Source organism: Lepisosteus oculatus, chromosome 7, assembly GCF_040954835.1.
Source record: "Lepisosteus oculatus isolate fLepOcu1 chromosome 7, fLepOcu1.hap2, whole genome shotgun sequence".
NCBI classification, from domain to species: Eukaryota; Metazoa; Chordata; class Actinopteri; order Semionotiformes; family Lepisosteidae; genus Lepisosteus; species Lepisosteus oculatus.
The window spans coordinates 39,413,013-39,430,176 of record NC_090702.1 but is presented as its reverse complement, the minus strand read 5'-3'; the positions used below and the strand labels follow the sequence as shown (position 1 = coordinate 39,430,176).

General features: G+C 37.5%; 1 protein-coding gene across 3 annotated transcripts in view; it reads left to right on the top strand.

Annotated features, from left to right (window-relative positions):
• The window catches only part of LOC102690407 (zinc finger protein 800), a 56,414-nt gene that overhangs the window by 12,298 nt on the left and 26,952 nt on the right, over window positions 1–17,164 (top strand). For all 3 annotated transcript variants that reach the window (XM_015352409.2, XM_015352410.2, XM_015352407.2), the window contains one exon: window positions 16,174–16,270. In XM_015352409.2, the coding sequence (XP_015207895.2) occupies window positions 16,174–16,270 (97 nt within the window). The remainder of the gene's footprint in view (window positions 1–16,173; window positions 16,271–17,164) is intronic.

Below are 17,164 nucleotides of genomic sequence, written 5' to 3'. Positions count from 1 at the left end.
CAGGACGTATATGAAGAATCCGTACTATCTATTCTACAAACAGATAAGGCTAAAATGCTGAACCTATGTGCACTTTTAAAGAAAAATAGAAAGTTTTCAGTTCCGTAAGTATACAGCCCATGAATTCCTAAGTATTCAGTTAAGGTATACTTGAGCCAGTTCAGGTGAACTCTGAAAGTTTGTATTTGTATGCGTGTCTAGTCAGTAATAAAAGTGTTTACTCAAGGTAAATCAAGAAGTCAAGGTAAATTGACTTCAGAATAAATGGATCTGTCTCTTTGGGTTCCCTCAGGTGTTAGATTTCAAGATGCATTTTGCATAGCAATACGACAAATCAGTCATGAGGACCACAGAGTTTTCTTAGTCCGAGATAAAGTGATGGCGAATAACTGATGGTCAGATGGTTACTTATCCTTTTATGTACAATTTTTCAACCATTATGGAATATGTCTACCCAAATTGGGCTGCTTTTCCAAAGTGGATTTGCGGGCAAGCAGGTAACTGTTCAGGGATGCCACTGTGAAGCCAACAGTGACTATGAAGGATTTGCAAAGTTCTGTGTCTGAAATGGAAGCCACTGTTCATCCATCTGTAATATCTTTATCCCTGCACAAAGCTTACCTGTTTGGGTGAGTGACAAGAACAGGAGCTATTGCTGAAAAGTGATCATTTTAACTCTTATATGTGTTTTAACTCTTGTATGTGATAACACTTGCATGTGCAGGTAAGTGGCAGTTTTGATGGTCATACATAATGAAACCCAAAGTTGGGTGCAAAGCCCAGTCAGCATCATACCAACTGTTAGGCATGTTAGTGGCAGTAACATGTTATGGGGATACTTCCCATCAGCTAGGTCTAAGTGATTAGAAGCATCTGGGACCTAGTGCAGAAGACTTCACAAAGTACAGGGGGATTGTAGAGGGAAACCCGTGTGAATCACCCAAGTGTCCCAAAGAAAAAATTACATTTTATCAACATAGTGATCTGAAGCACATGAGAATGGTTTGACAAGAAGGGAGTGAATGGCTTTGAGCCCTGCGTTGAATCCAGCAGAAACTCTATGGTGAGACTTGAAGATTGCAGCGCATCAACGATCCTGAACAAACTTGTCAGGATAGGCATCAATTACATCATCATACTGTGCAAAGCTCATAGAGACTAATCCAAAAAGTCTGAGCAGGAATTTCTGCCAAATGTGCTTTCACCGAATTCTGATTTTATGGTATGGGCTGAATACCTAATGCAATCAGTAAATTTCACTTTGTATATCTTTTACAAGTTTGGTTGACATTCAGCCCTTTTAACATGAAAAGTTTTCCGTGTGTTACAGTTTTGAATAAAAATTGTACATTTGAAAAAATGTATACATTACCTCTAATTTCTCATTGGGATATTAGTTGGTGGGTGAATGATTTTGCAAGGCACTGTAATTATACAGGATGTTTGTTTTTTAAGTTAAAAAACATTAATAGATTATTCTTGCATGTCTTACTTGAAAATGCACCACACTCCTTTCTTATGGCTACATCTTTTCTTGCAATTTGCAGAAAGAATGCTCAGTCTCATTATGTTTTAAGTATTTTTCCATATTCCTATCACACTGAATCTATTTATTGCTGCAGGTGGTAATTATCTTTTGTCCTTTTTTTAGTACAAAACACTTAAATGTAAGGAAAATAACTTCCTATACTGTGATAAAGAGCATATAACGTCAGTATAGCTTAAATTCATATCTATAATGTACTCTTGTGTCTTGTATATTTAGTGAATCTTAAATTATATTTGTTTAAAGTAAAAAATTATTAAAAACAGCCAGTGAATTAAGGTACATGTTGATATACTCCACATTCATGAACCTTTAAACTTCGTTTAATTCATGGTAAAGGTAAAAATATTTGTCAGAGCTTAAGTAATTGCTGTCATGAGGTGATAAGCACTTGGCAGCTCTTCCTCTTGAGTATGAGGTCTGTCAGGGGTCCTGGAATTCGTTTCATAATTAACACATTTCAGATCTGTACTCTGTGTGGTTTTACATGGTTGTCTTCAGCTTTCTGGCAACACAAAGTGCTTACAATTGTATCACATTTTTGAAGTGTTGAAGGTAATTGTTGCCGTATTACAAATCTTTAAACCTATTGTTAAGTGATTTGCTTTTTTTCCCCACGATCTCTTTGAACATTTTTGTTTATATTGCAAAGAATATAATACATTACTGTTCTGCCATAGTAGTTCCAGTTCTTATTTATTGTTTCCAGCCTCTTATTGCCATGGTTCATCCAGTAAAATCAAAATAATTGTATAGTAACAGACTTACAGCGGAGTAGACTATGCTTGTCTCATAAGGAGCAGCTATGTGTTGTTGATGATCCATATGGTAACCAAGATTAAGAATTTAGGATTGAACCTACACTTTGTTTGCCATTGTGGCAAAATCTGGAGATTTATGAACTGCTATGTTTAAACTGTAGTGGTCTTAAAAAGGTTTATTGAAAGCTTGGAGAGATCTAAAGCTACATCCACACATTTCTGAATCACCCATCTCAGTTCAACAACATTGCTGTTCTGTGTAAAGGCATGGAAGAAGCTACACCGATGCAATAGATCATCATGATTAGTGACTGGGACAGCAACACAGGTCAGCAGGGTCTTCTGTCTTGAGTTCTCTTATTGAATTAATTATTATTATGTTAAAATAGAACCATTCCTCAAAGACCACTGTTGCCACTAATAAAATATACTTACAAAACTGAGATGAATGGCTTAAAGGGCTGTAGGTGTTTATCTTTAAAATATGTGCTTTTAAACACAAAGACTTAGCTGTACTGGCTGTTACAAAAGCCGTGATCATTATTAAATTGAGAAGATTATTCTTCTTGGCAGTGACTGACTTTGTACATTTGTACAGTAAATATAAGGAAAACATAGCCAAAGGCTAAGCAATGAGACTTTGTTCTCAATGCTTTGTGGTTTTGCCTTTCATATGGTACTATACAGTAATATATAGATCCAATCTGAAATAATTATATGAAGTGCAATATTGTGTGGCGCTCATGTTTCACCACATGGTTAACTTCATAAATGAAAGTTATATGTAGGATTATCTTTTGGATTGTTGTAGGGTGAATTACATATGGTTACCCGCAGTCATTTTAGTTTAGATGATGATTGATGTTAGCTTAGAAGAAAAAAAAAAAGGAAGTAACTTTAAATGGGAAAACATTAAAAAATGTTTTTTGCATTTTAAAATTGCTTAGTCCAGAAGTGGCCAGCCCTGGTCCTGGAGACACACTTAAGCCGGTGTTCCAGGTCACTTTAAAATCATCAGTTTATTTTGGAACCTGTGAGTCTTGCTCAAGTCTTGGGGGCAGTGAAACTGGAATACACATTTTAAAGCACCTTTCCAAAACCCAGGGATGCTGAACACAGTGATATCAACTCACAATGAAAAGCTAGGCTAATCAGACACAGGCCCTATTAAAAAGGTGAGTTTTACATTTAGATTTGAAGAGAGTCAAAGAATTTTCTGTGGTAGGGAATTCAAAGAAAGAGTCCATTACAAAGGACAGAAAAGGCAGCGGCGCCAAAAATCCGAGATTTAGTCCTGGTTACAGTGAGCAAAGAACCAGCCTCAGCTGCTTAAGCCAACAACCATATCACCCTGGATCTCACAACTGGCAACCCACTGAAGCTAAGCAGGTGTGAGGCTGGTCAGTACCTGGATAGGAGACCTCCTGGGAAAAACTAAGGTTGCTGCTGGAAGAGGTGTTAGTGGGGGCAGCAGGGGGCTCTCATCCTGTGGTCTATGTTACTCCAAATGCCTCAGTATAGTGATGGGGTCACTATACTGTAAAAAAGGCACCGTGCTTCAGATGAAACATAAAACTGATGTCCTGACTCTCTGTGGTCGTTAAAAAACCAGGGTGTTTCTCGAAAAGAGTAAGGGTGTAACCCTGGGTTCCTGGCCATATATTCCATTGGCCTTTCCCAATCATGGTAATGATCTCTGAATTGGCTTCATCACTCTGTTCTCCCCCACATTGATAGCTGATGTGTGGTGAGCGTTCTGGCGCACTATGGTTGCCGTTGCCTCATCCAGAGTTGGAGCTACACATTGGTGGTGGTGGTGGAGGGGAGTCCCCATTACCTGTAAAGTGCTTTGAGTGTAGTGTCCATAAAGCGCTGTATAAGTTCCTGCCTATGGGAGAAAGTGTGAACATGAAGGAATTCAGAGATGTAAGTCAGATATTGATAGGACTTTTTGCCAGCCTGTCGAAACTGAAGTGAATTGAAAACTGCTTCAGTTGTTTAATGAATTATTTCCAACAAAACTTGCAAAAATACCAGACGAGAAAAAAACAAAATTGTACATTTGGTCTGTAGGTTTTTTAAACATTTTAAAGGAGAACTGCAGTCCCAATTTCTCAGACCAGTTATTCTGTAAGAAAGTACAAATTACGAATTAAGCACAAAATCGTGAACTCTATGATCTCAACAAGGGAGGGTTTGAGAGTTTGGGAGAATTTTTACATAAAACCAGCCCTTTCTGCTCACTAGCCACTGTCATGACTAATGTAATGCAATGTACGAGCAAATAAGTATAGATTGTGCAGCAGACAAATCAGTAGAAATGTTTCAATGTGTTTGCAGAGTTCACTAGTAAGTAGTATTTGTCGGCAAAACCGTCTCAAAGTCTCTTTAGATTAAAAGAGATGTATTCACAGGCCTTTTTGGTCACAATGTAATAACATCATTGGTAGTTTTGTTCTGAATCCAGTGATGGCTGGAAATTTAGTCTCTTTTATTATGTAAATTGGAGGTTTTACTCGGTACTGTGTTCTTTTAACTTTCATTGAGGTTTCAAATGCACACTTTCTAACCCCAAAATATAAAAATAGGATTGCAGTCCCTGTTTAACAAATTAATTGCTGAGTAACATGCAATAACTAGTGTAAACTGTAAAATCCTAAGGTAAACTGGCAATACATTTACCTCTGAGGAATCCACCAGAGTGGCAATGATATTGGATTTTCTTGTTTTTTACTGAGGAGGAGAGATGCAACTGCAAGCAGAGGATAGATCAGATGATTGACATTTTACTGGCACAGAGTGGTGTTGTTTGGGTGGGATAGATTTCCCGTGTGCCATATATTGAAGCAGGTTTCAATAAATAGTAGCTCAAAATACAAGTAGCTCTTGTTGGAGAAAGTGAGTTTTAAAAGGCACTCTATTACAGATCCAAGTTACTTGTGTTAAGGATGACTTTTTGAAGGCTTACCAGCTTTTTTTATATAGACAAGACATTGGGGAAAAATAATTTCTCATTATTATAGTAAGCAAAGTGGTCAATGTAGTGTGTGTATGGTTACCATGAAAAATAATTACCCCTTAAACATAATTTCCCATAACATCCTGTTCACTTAAAGAGTTACACTTACACCTTGTGCCTGCTGTAAGCTTCACCCCACTTCTGAAGGACCAAATACCCAAAGGATAGAGATTCCACTTGTCCATAAAAGGGAAATCAACCATCCATCCATTTCTATCCACTTTATCCAAAACATAGAAGTGTGGGAGCCAGAGTCTATCATGGCAAGCAACAGGCACAAGACAGGAAGAATACACTCCGGGTGAGACGCCAGTTCATCACAGGGCACACACAGCCACAAACACACACACACTCACACCAGGACCAGTTTTTACAGAAGTCAGTTAACCAGCAGTATGTTTTTGGACTATAAGAGGAATCTACAGCACCTGGAGGAAACCCTAGCGAACATACCAATTGAATTCAAACAGCAGTCTAGAAATTGAACCCAGAGCCCCAGTGCTTTGAGGAAGTAATGCTAACCACTGCGGCCACCATACTGCCTGCAGCCAAACATGTTAGTAACAAATAATAAAAAAAAACCTTATAGAGCAACCAAGATCAACTGATTTTCAAGCCAGTACCTTGGAATGTGTATAACATGTAGACCTTTCTGGAAAATACAGGATGTGTACAACAAATCTACCATTTTAATCAATGATTTTACATTTAGTATAGATTTGTAAACAATTACTGAAGCACATCCTTACTTTGGATAAAATTGCAGAAACCTTTCTAATATAACTAACAAAAGAGGTTTTCAGCACAACAAAGAAGGGGTCCAAATAACAATGAAAAAATTTAGAAATGAAAGGGAAATGGACAATTAATTTGGGTGTTTATTAAGGTAGAAATCGTCATTAATTTCTACGATTACTGAGACTGATTACTGATTACGTAATTACTGATTACGTCTCAGACTGAGGTTTTAAATCAATTAGCTTGTTTTTAAATTTGTTTTCAGCTTTTAAAAAGTTGAAATGGAATTTGAAATTAGTACCAACCAAGTAGCAGTTAATGAGAATTAAAGCACAATATTCATGTGTATTAGTTTATATTATAGCGATTAGTCCAGCAAAAAAGCTAATTGTGGGTGTTTGGTATATTATCATTTCTAGCGGCATCTGTCCGTCAATTCATTGATTATTGAGAGTGGCCTGGCAGAAATAAGGGAGTTAAAGCTGTTCAAGGGATACTGCTTGAAGGTCTGTGTGCAGACACTGCTGGAACAATTTGAAGTATGCTCTTTTAAAAAAGGGCGGAGTGCACAAACGGGTAAACACAAGTGGAAGCACACATGCAAGAAGATAATCTAAAGGCATCAGTTATTACCAGCCCAGTTGGAATAAAAAGCAGCAGGCATTGCAGAGGAATAGCTGCTACGGTGCCCACAAAGGCACCAAAGATAAACTCAAAGGCATCAAGAGAACTCCAGACTCAGGTAATAGCCTGGTAATTGGCTGGAGAGGTGCTAATGTGGTACCATCCACAAAAGGGGTGATGAAACTGAACGAAAGTAACTGCAGTGCCCCCTAGTTGGCCTGCATTCTGTCAGTATATTAGACTTAAAACTTAATTGTATCTTCATGAAAGTTTCAATAAAAGATGAAAATGATGTGGTAAAAAAAATAAAAAACGTTTTGGCTGTTTTGTGTGAGGAAAAGCAAGCACTGGCTTCCAACAGAAGAACCCTTCCTAACAACCAATATTCTGGTTGGACTATCATGTTGTGTGGATGCTTTGCAGTCTCAGGTCTCAGATGATAATGTTTGTTATCATTATCTTCACCCCACTGCCCTCAGGCAAGAGATATAAGAGCATACGGACACTTACCACTAGATTCTTCAATAGCTTCTATCCACAAGCAGTGAGACTGGCGAACACATTTAGCCATCCCCCTCGGACCACACCTACACCATCACCATCTACCTCTTTATGATTTCTTATCTATTGCACATCTCCAGTCATTGTTTACACATCTGTATTGTTTACATTCAAACTGTCTACATGTTTACTTGCACATTGTCTATTGTTTGTACATTGTCTTGATGCACTGTTTGCACTTTGTCTTGTTTTTTACACTTGTTTTACAATCGACGGACATTCTCTAAGTAAGAATTCCATTGTACCAGTACCGGTTACATATGGCAATACAGTTCAAGTTCAAGTTTGTATTTTATTAATTTTCATGAACAGCCTAATTGTGTTTAAGATACAAGACTATGGCTCAGCTTTGTTATATAGGCCAATACGTCTTACTCCTGCTACAGGCAAAGTTATGGAAATGATCATTAAAAGTAAACAAGAGGTTCATCTATAAAATTCTGTGGCAAAGTCAGCATTTAGAGCTCCCTGAACAAGCAACAAAATTAATGGATACAAACAAAGCATTATATAGTGAGTTTTAAAAATTTTCAGAAGGATTTTGATTAATTTATTTAAAAAGGTGCATTCTTTTGACAGGCATCAGAGGTAATAAATGTATTTGGGTTGAAAACTGGTTAATAGGCAAAAACGTATTATAGATAATAATAGTGGCACACACCATACATACGCATATTAATTTATTTCAGTAATTGACAGGAAGCATAATACAATGTAAGATTTCAGTATTCAGGGACAAATACAATGCAAAATTTCAGTCTGGGCATTTTTTTACAGATGACATTTAATTTGGGCACACGCACAGAGTGTTACTTACAGGTGGGAAAAAAACAATTTAAGAAGGGAAAAGCTGATCTTGAAGAATCTGCTTATAATACAGACTTCAGTGTTTGTTTTCCTCCTCTAGACAATGTGGGGAAGAAAATGGAATACTCATAGAAATGTTTGATTTCAATCAAAGGATGTTAAAATTAAATGACGCATTAATAAGAACTCATTTAGAATTTAGTGTACAATTTTCATCAACTCTTGACAAAAAAGATAATTGCTACTTTGGAATCCGTCCAGACAAGGGCATCCAGATACATTCCTGGGTCTACACTCACAGGCTAAAAGAACTGAACCTTTTTAGTGTGGAACAGAGAAGACTATAAGGGGACCCTATTCCGTTATTCAAAATTCCAATAAAAAGACACTGACACATTCCACCCGTTGAGCTTCATTAGTATCTGCAGTGGAATACAAACCAGCACACACAAGTGCAAACTATGTAGAAGAGCATTTCAAACTGAAGACAAGAAGGGCTTTCCTAACTATGTTTCTAGCTCAGTGTGTGAGGGGAGGCCAGCTGACCAGATTTGGGACATCACAATAAACTAGTTATTTTTTTGCAAGTATCTGAGTACAAAAATCATCAACAAACGGCATAGCACTTTTCAGTTACAACACTGGAATATTTAATATCTGTTGATCAGAATTCAATCCAATGTAGCTATAATTCTCCAATGTTATATAGCCCATCTGCATAAAGAACGAAAAACCAAATGGATTTGCATCCTTGCTTTTTTTTTTTAATATCCCATTGCCTTTAGATTGTGGCAATTGACCCAGGTATGGCTGTGGTCAGCTCCACTTTCTCAAAAGCTTAATGCTTAAAGCAGGTTAGTGCAGTGCTCGATTCAACATCCCTAGTTAGCTAAAGTCTGTGTAAAAGCCAACATGTCTTATAATGCAAAAGCTTGATGCTTTTCACTGCCGATTTTTATAAATCCAGTAAAGTGGTTTGATTTGAAAGAGACAATATTAAGCTGTATTTGGGAAACCAGCGCACACTGCCTCATTGTGCTGCAAGCAGACAAGTTTTTCTTCCTGCTTGTCACTCCCTTTCAGCTAAGCACCTAAATCTCTAAGTTTGAAGCCCCCAGTGTGACGACTTTACTGAGCAGCTGAATTAATGGATTTTTCTACAATTCAGGATGGTAGCTTTTCATTGTAGCTAGTAATGCTCCAGAAGCAGTTGAAAGTGTATACAAAACAACCCAATTATGCGAGTATTATTGAACAGTATTTACACCTGCAGTAGTCGCATATGGCCCACGGCACAGCCTTGAACTTTATTATTCACTTTTTAGTTTGGCACAAAAAGTGGTTGCTTTGAAAAGAGCATCTGTATCCTGCTAGCAAAGGCTTATCAGTGAAGTAGGAAAAAATCTGCCTTTTTTGTCGCCTTCTTCTATAGGAACTTTAAAGATGGAATTTACTGCCTCAGCAGTAGGGCTGCATCTTTTCCTAAAAACAAATACATAAAAAGGCTAAACAAACTCCTTTCGTGTTGTTTACTATGAATGCTTTACCTGTTTTGTTCCTGTTTACCGTGAACTTGTGTTTCAGAAGAAGCTTATAGTTTTGATTTACTGACAATCTTCTGATTAATAATTCTAGGTATTATTATTCACTTCGCAGTATCTTTCTCCCTATTTTGTGTTCAAGTGAGAGCCTATAATCAGCTGTGTAAAAGCTAGAAGGATATTAATTTTTTTAAATCAATGATTTAAGTGCAGGTTGATCATGTTCATGAGACTGGCTGCCCCAGTGCTAACCCAGTGTTAGGTGATGCTGGGACGTTTCAGAGTTTGTGCAGAAAGTCCTTTCTTGAACTGCAAATTGTGACAATGGATTTAGTTGAATGTTGAATGGATTTAGTGTCGGTTTGTGCCGCCCTGACCCACTCTGTCCACCCTGTAAATGCTTATGTGTGTACTTGTTATCTCTCTCCCCTTCTACCTGTGTGCCATTTTCTGCTCTGTGGCTCTTGTAAGGGTAGTTGTAATTGCATCAGTGTGAATAAAAAGTGCTGCTGCATGTTTTTTTATCTTGCATTTGCCTTACGAAGGTTTCGCTAAAACCCTGCAACATTCTGAATAAACTCAATATTTAAAGCACTTCTGCTACAAGATGACATCCTGCAGTGTAAACAGCACTTTAAAATAGTATATATTATATAGAATGTGAACATGCAATATGTTTTTAATATCCTTTTCCTAAAGTGTAAGAGTAAAGGGGATCCACACAGGGAGAAATTCTTTAAAAAATGTTTTAGAGCTTTATTTACATAAGTGCAGTGTGTAAAGACAACAGTTTTACTTCTCCCTTAGGACCAGTAACTTGCCAAGCCTAATTTCCCCTGGAGTCCTGCTTTCGTTTTTCTCTGGAATCAGACCAGACAAGAGCGACTAGGTACATTCCCAGGCTTAAATGAATTTTAAGCACAAACAATAAAAAACTCTGGTCTTAAACAGAGTAAGACTACAGGAGGACCTGATTCAGGTATTCAAAATCTTACAGCCACTGACAGAATTAACCTACCTGACAACTTCCGAATCATTAGTTAAACATGAACCTGAGGAGCAGTGAACTCTGTTGAGGTATGTTAAAAAATGGAAGAGGAGGTACTTTTTTACCCCATGATCCATGGCAGTCTGGAATGAGCCGTTCAGCCAGAGTTTTAAAACAATGTTAGCAGTCAAATGAGCTCAATGGACTGAATGGCTGCCTCTCATTTGTCTCCTTAAAAAAAAACATCCATTACTCAAATTCTTTCGTGTTTTACAAAACCTTTTTATCAACATGTTTTTTTCACTTAGTAAATATAAATGATCAAACGACCAGGAGAGTTTTTCTTCTTTCCCATTATTATCATCTACTGTGTCAATGACCCACAGTATTTTGGCTTTTTACTGCCACCTATTGTGTTGGTGTAGAAAGTGCAATGAAGATTTCTGACTTGATATTGTAGCATCTGGACGAGTTGAGTAAAGAAATTAATGAATGATTTTACTAGTGAAATTTCCTAATAATCCTTGAAAACATCAGAAATCTCCTTGTCATTTAAAATACAGTATAGCCATCTAATTGATTAGATTGGATAGGAACAATGTAATAATATGTTCCAATCTAATCAATGTTGCCCTGTTAATTTAAAAAAAAATCTTTTCAGTTGTTAATATCCTGCCCTGTCTGATTAAAATTCTCATCCCTTTTATGTTTCCCTTAATGTTTGACAGGCTTGACTGTTTTGGAGACGTTTTTGTCTTCTTATTTTTCCCACAAATGTTGCCAGAGATACAATTCCTTGATTTAGTAATCCTCAAAAGTGTGCGTATATGATAAGTCAAATGTTTCAAAGAGTTCTTAGCTGACAAACAGCTGTTTCTTCTTCAATACCAACAAAAACTAAAATGCCAAGCAGCTATATATTTGTGAGTAAGTGTAAAATGTAATATCTGTCTTTCTTGAATAGACGTCTTAAAGGTCCTGAAGAACCAATTGGAGTTTCATCTGTCTCTTTAAATTTAAGCAGAGGGCCAGTGATGGGCTTGCAGGAAATATAGTTCCAGATTCCCCTTTGGAACTGATCGAAATGAAAAAAAAAAAGAAGTAGCAAGGATTCTGGAAACATGATGCGTATGTAATACATCTCGCCAATGTTCCTGGTCTGTCTTTTCACACATACATTTAACTTGCTTCTTATTTCATTGCATTCTTCTGCAATTCTGGCATCTAAGAAGCTATAAGGCCTGTAAGGTAAATCACTGGTTAAAAAATAAAAGGACAGTCCTTTTTATTTCTGACATGTGTCTCATTCAAACCCACTATGTGAAAGTATTTGAATCATGTGGTGTTCTGTGAAATTTCAGTGACATAATAGTTTTTTTAATTCAAACTAATTCCTGGTGGTATTTTGGTGAGCTTGCCATGTATCCTATACTGTTTCTCCATGTCTTTATTGTAAGCAAGATTGTTTGCGTGCAAACAGCACCATCCACAGGCCAAGACAAGTTTTTACTACAGTGAACTAACATTCAGATTAAAATCTTTTTACTGTTAATCTGTTCTGTGTTTATTTACTACATAAAGCCCTCACATATAAAAATGATTTTCAGTTTTAAGTTAAATTTAGTCCCAGTTTAATTGTTTTCACATAATTGTGAGATATGCATGAACAATAGACTACAGTAAACCTTTTAATTTGGGCTATATATCAGTTTCTCAAATTAATTCAAATATTTATTAGAATCTTGCTAGACTGCATAATTATGCGTTTTAGGTTAACGGAATGAGACTTTTTTACAAAAGGATATTGCAGGACTAAAGGGTTGAACTGTTGACTATAAGGAATTATATGCTTAATGACTTCATTCTGTTCTCTAGCTATCACAATTGCCTTCTTTTTCTAATAGCTTACAGGGCAGTATCAAAATTTTCAGTGCAGTATCAAAAGCCCAGAATTTCCTGACAGGCATTATGGATACCATGTTGCTGGTCTCCCAGATAACATGCTTGTACATAATCAGAATAAATGCATTACAGAGGTGCATTTGCACTTCTCATCTCTGAAGGGGCCCCACCTGACTGACCTGCTGCAAACTTCTGCTCTAGTACCTCCATTTAACAGCGGATTCGTTGTCCACTCACAGGGGAAACTGTATCAGTAGTTGAATCAAGGATGACGTTTAGGTAGGTTAGATGACGGAAGTCCGAAGTGCAGTGACCGCATGTAGTCACAACTTCATTTTAATGCCGCATCAGAAGCAACACATCTCCCACTGCACCATTTCCCCTGTTGCCGGACTGGGGCAGTGGTTTGGAAATTGTGCTTCAGAGGAAGGATAATGGCGTGGCAGTCAGAGCTGTTGTCTCATGGTTTTCTAAAGGTGTCTTGGATTATGTCTGCCCCTGGGAACTTTCTGTGTGTCACATTTTCATCAGTTTCTCTGGCCTCCTCCCAAATTCCTAAGATGTGAGAATTAGGTTAATTAATGGTTCTGAATTGTATCTGTTTGTACTTGGGCCCTGCCCTGGCTTGACATCCCATTCAGGGTATAGTCCTGCTTTGAGCCCTGGGCTTGCAAGTTTGGCTGTGGGTTGCCACAAGCCTTTTCAGGGATAAATGGCTTTCCGATAATGGCTATCTGTTCTGGCAGTGCTGCCTACATCACTTTCATAACCAATCTGATGTTCCTTAGATGTCTCCCATTCTAGACCCAACCTTACTAGCTTTTGTGAGTTAAGATACCTATTAGTGTGTCATCTACTTTGAAGAAAACTAAGGGCTTGAGAGAAGTGGGGGGGGGGGGGGGATTTCAGACCAATAAAATGGATTATAAAGTTCACAATCTTAAATGTACTGTATTATGCTGAACTGGATTGAGCCCAGTCTCAGCCAGAAGAGTGCATCCATCCAACCTAATGGAAAGGACAAACTCACGGGAGCTGGCTCTGGCCATATTAATTAAAATCTCTTACCCCTGGGAGATGCCGAATGAGTATTTAAGCACCTCATGGCAAACAGCACGCTTTATCCCCATGTGTGCTGAGGCAGACAAAGGTCAGAATCAGCTTTTCAGTGGGCTGCCCATTTCACTGCTGCGTAGGTGAATCTCAAGTAAAGTGTGCAATAGTAACTTTTAAGCCAGCAGTGTGTTTGTAGAATGATATCTGCATTGTTTATGTATCACAACAGTCAGACCTGGGTGAGGCAGGCTTAACAGGCTTTAGAGTCATTTCTGTGGCAGTGGAGGTTTACAGGCCTGAGTTGGTGAATCACTGGAAGCTATTATTTTGAAGTGGCTGGTGTGTGATGACACTGCTGCGCACATAACTGGCCTCTTCCTTCACCACTTGCTGCCTTTCATACACATGGGAGGGGGGCATTTCCTGTGCGCACAGCCGCTCATGTCACAATGCTGCTCCATAAAAGGTTACAGATGTATAAAAAGGTCAAACGCTGTGGAACACCAATTGAAAAATGAGAATACTCTGAGTTTGCAGAGTGGGTTTGTGTCAGACCAGGTTAATATTTTTTACTACCCTTAGTTTTTATGATCCCGAGATAACTGGTTGAAGTGTGTGTCTGCGCACTGCAGTGTCTGTGTTTCGTGTGCAGTTACAAAGTGACTGGGAGACTGAGGTGTATTTTTTTGGCATGCTAAAACGGAGTCGTCTGTGTTTTGCAGAACATGCAGTGTGTCAAGACTTACTGTATACGGTTCCAAATTTGTGGTTGAACCCATTTTCAATATAAGGTCAATTTAAATTTTTACATCTGTTGCTTGAATTAATGTATTCACTTAACCACTTACTTTCTTCATCATATGCATCTGCAGGTCACTTTGAATCAGGGTATCTGCTAAGCAAAGAAATAATAATATTTTTTTAGCATATTGAATATAAGTAGTTGACAGTATTCTTTTAAGGTGCCTGACATTTCTTGGATATCTTAAGAATCTGTTGTATTTTTTGTTCCACCGTCATATTTGTCATCATCTTTAATTTTGTACAGTTTTTCTTGAATATAACTGCTGACCAACTCAGTATTGAGCTCAGTCATGCTATTTAATAATAAACAAGTTCATATTATAAAATTGATGTTTTAATTTTGGTGCTGCTCTGGACATTGTTAGCAAAACTGAGTTTTATCTCCCTCTAGTGGCTACATTAAGATTTGGAGGCTAATGTTTTAAAATTGAAATGAATTCTTGGTGTTTCATTTTTTCTGGTTAAAATATATAATTAAGAGCAGACTTTTTGGACTAGTGTGTAATTAAAGGACCGTGTGCAGATCTTATAGTCCAGCTATTGTGACAATTGAGTTGAAGTTCAGTTAATCCCATTTGCAGAAGTCCTCTTGATAGTACCTGTTTAATCCAGTGATCTCATCCTGCAGTTTCTTGAAAAAGCCAGGGTATCAGCTTCAACACCATGATTGGGTAGCATGTTCTATATTCCTTTACACTGTAAAGAAGTGCTTTTGCGTTCGTTTTTAAATGTGCTTCGACTTGTATTGTCTGCTTCATGTTTGTGTTTCTTTTCTGAAGAAGCACAGTGGGTTGATGTTGTCAGTACATTTGAAAATTATGAATACATGTATCGGGTCCTCTCACAGTGTTTACTTTTACAACTAAGAAGATTCAGTTTCTTCACCCCTGTAACATGTAACATGATTATCGAAGCATTTTTAAAGCAGTTCTGAAAATTAATGTGTAATCCAATACATGAAGATGCAACCTGTTAGTGACAGATGTTTAAAAAGAACTTCAAAAACAATTACTTTAAAAGCTGGAGTGCTTTAGAGCAAAGTTTTTTAAGTAAGATTTTCGAAGCAGACAAATAAAGAAAATTTGACTTGCACTGTAGCTGAATATTATGACCACAGCTAGCAGCCAACATCTTTCTAGTTAACACTTAACACTTTTTTGTACCAAAATGTCCAGATAGTACCAGTCTCCAGATAGTCCCAAAAATACCAAGCAGTAAAAATTCCCATCTATTGATGCATCTACCCTACCTACAATTTTTAAGTCCTAAGATTTACTGCAGCACACCCGAATCAAATCGTGTAATCAAATCACAAAGCAGTATTACAGGGGGGATTAAATAAATGTCATCGTTTTTTCAGTGAGGAGTACCTGTGCTTTTGTATCTCACTTTGTGTTACACACTGTTTCCACCCTGGTCCTTAGCGTCTGGGTTTCGAAAGAGCAGAAGTCGCAAACTTTTTTTCTGAATGATAAGATTTTATTTTTGGGCTAACACATAACACATATCACATTGTGCTACATAAGTGCTTCAGTGAAAGTGAAGTGTATTTCTGCCAATAATTGTGATGTTCAGTGTAGTTTTTTTTTATTAGTGTAACAGGGTGAACCTAGCGTCAGGTTGGTGTAGGAATGAGCTAGGTTGTATGGAATGTGTTCTACTGAGGTTATGGTGGTATAATTGGATTTGCGTGGATACCACAGTGGCTCCTAGCTGTGTGAGATCATTAAAAATAATTGAGCTTATTTATGTGATTTAAACAGCATGAACATTATCTCTGTTTTGTGTTTCTTATGTAGGTAAATTATTTGTTTGCTGTTTTTCAGGTGCATCTGTGACGTGAGCTCTTGCAGTCCTGCTGTGAGAAATATGGACAAATCCAATTCTGCTCTTAGGAAAACGTCACACTTTTTACGAAACCAGGTACCACTTATTGCACGGCAAAACTGTATTTGCTAAGAATAAAGGAGGAATATTTTAATCTGATTGCTGCAGCAGTTTTTATAAAATAAGCACAATCTCATAAAATTATTTTTTTTATAATAACAAATTCTATAAGTTCTGCTGTCTTTGTCTCGGTTCAGATTAGCCAAGGCCTCAACAAATAAACAATAGATAAGACTTTATTGATCCCAAAGGGAAATTGATGAAATAGACAAGGCTCGTTTGAGTTTGGGCTGTGACGTTCACTAACCCTTGATTTGTTGGGTGCAGTGTTGTCACCAGTACTCGCCAATCAATGCTCAGTCTACCGTAATGCACTACTGAACTTGTGTCGTATAACACGATGAACGGCCTAACTGTGTGCATGCAGGAGCGAAGTGTACACAGTTATTTTTTCCCATGTCCGTACAAGAGTTGATATGAGCTGATTTCACAATTTTGGATTTTAAAGTAGGAGGCTATAGAAAAAATCAGTTAAGATCGGTAATATTTATTAGGCCATGTTCATTTTTATCAACAGTATATCAAATGTGTTGCTATGCTTCATCTTGTAGAACTGTAAACAGTTCCATGGACAAGTTCTGCTGATAATGGTGCATTTTCAGGATTTAAAATATTGTAAATTTAAAATCAGTCCAGTCCATATTTCTCTTGGCTTTTCCCTACAGTTCTTTGGGATTTATTTACCATTTACTCCAAGATGGAGTGTAGGCTGGAGGACAAATTTAGTTTGTGATGGAGGGTTTCCAAGGTCACGCTGAATAGAGAAGAAACCTGAGTGAGCGAAGTTACCAGTCTCATTTATCAGGTGTGCATTCATGGAAATAAAGCAGATAACACTATCCATTAGGGCTGCTTAGCTCGTGAAGTTTC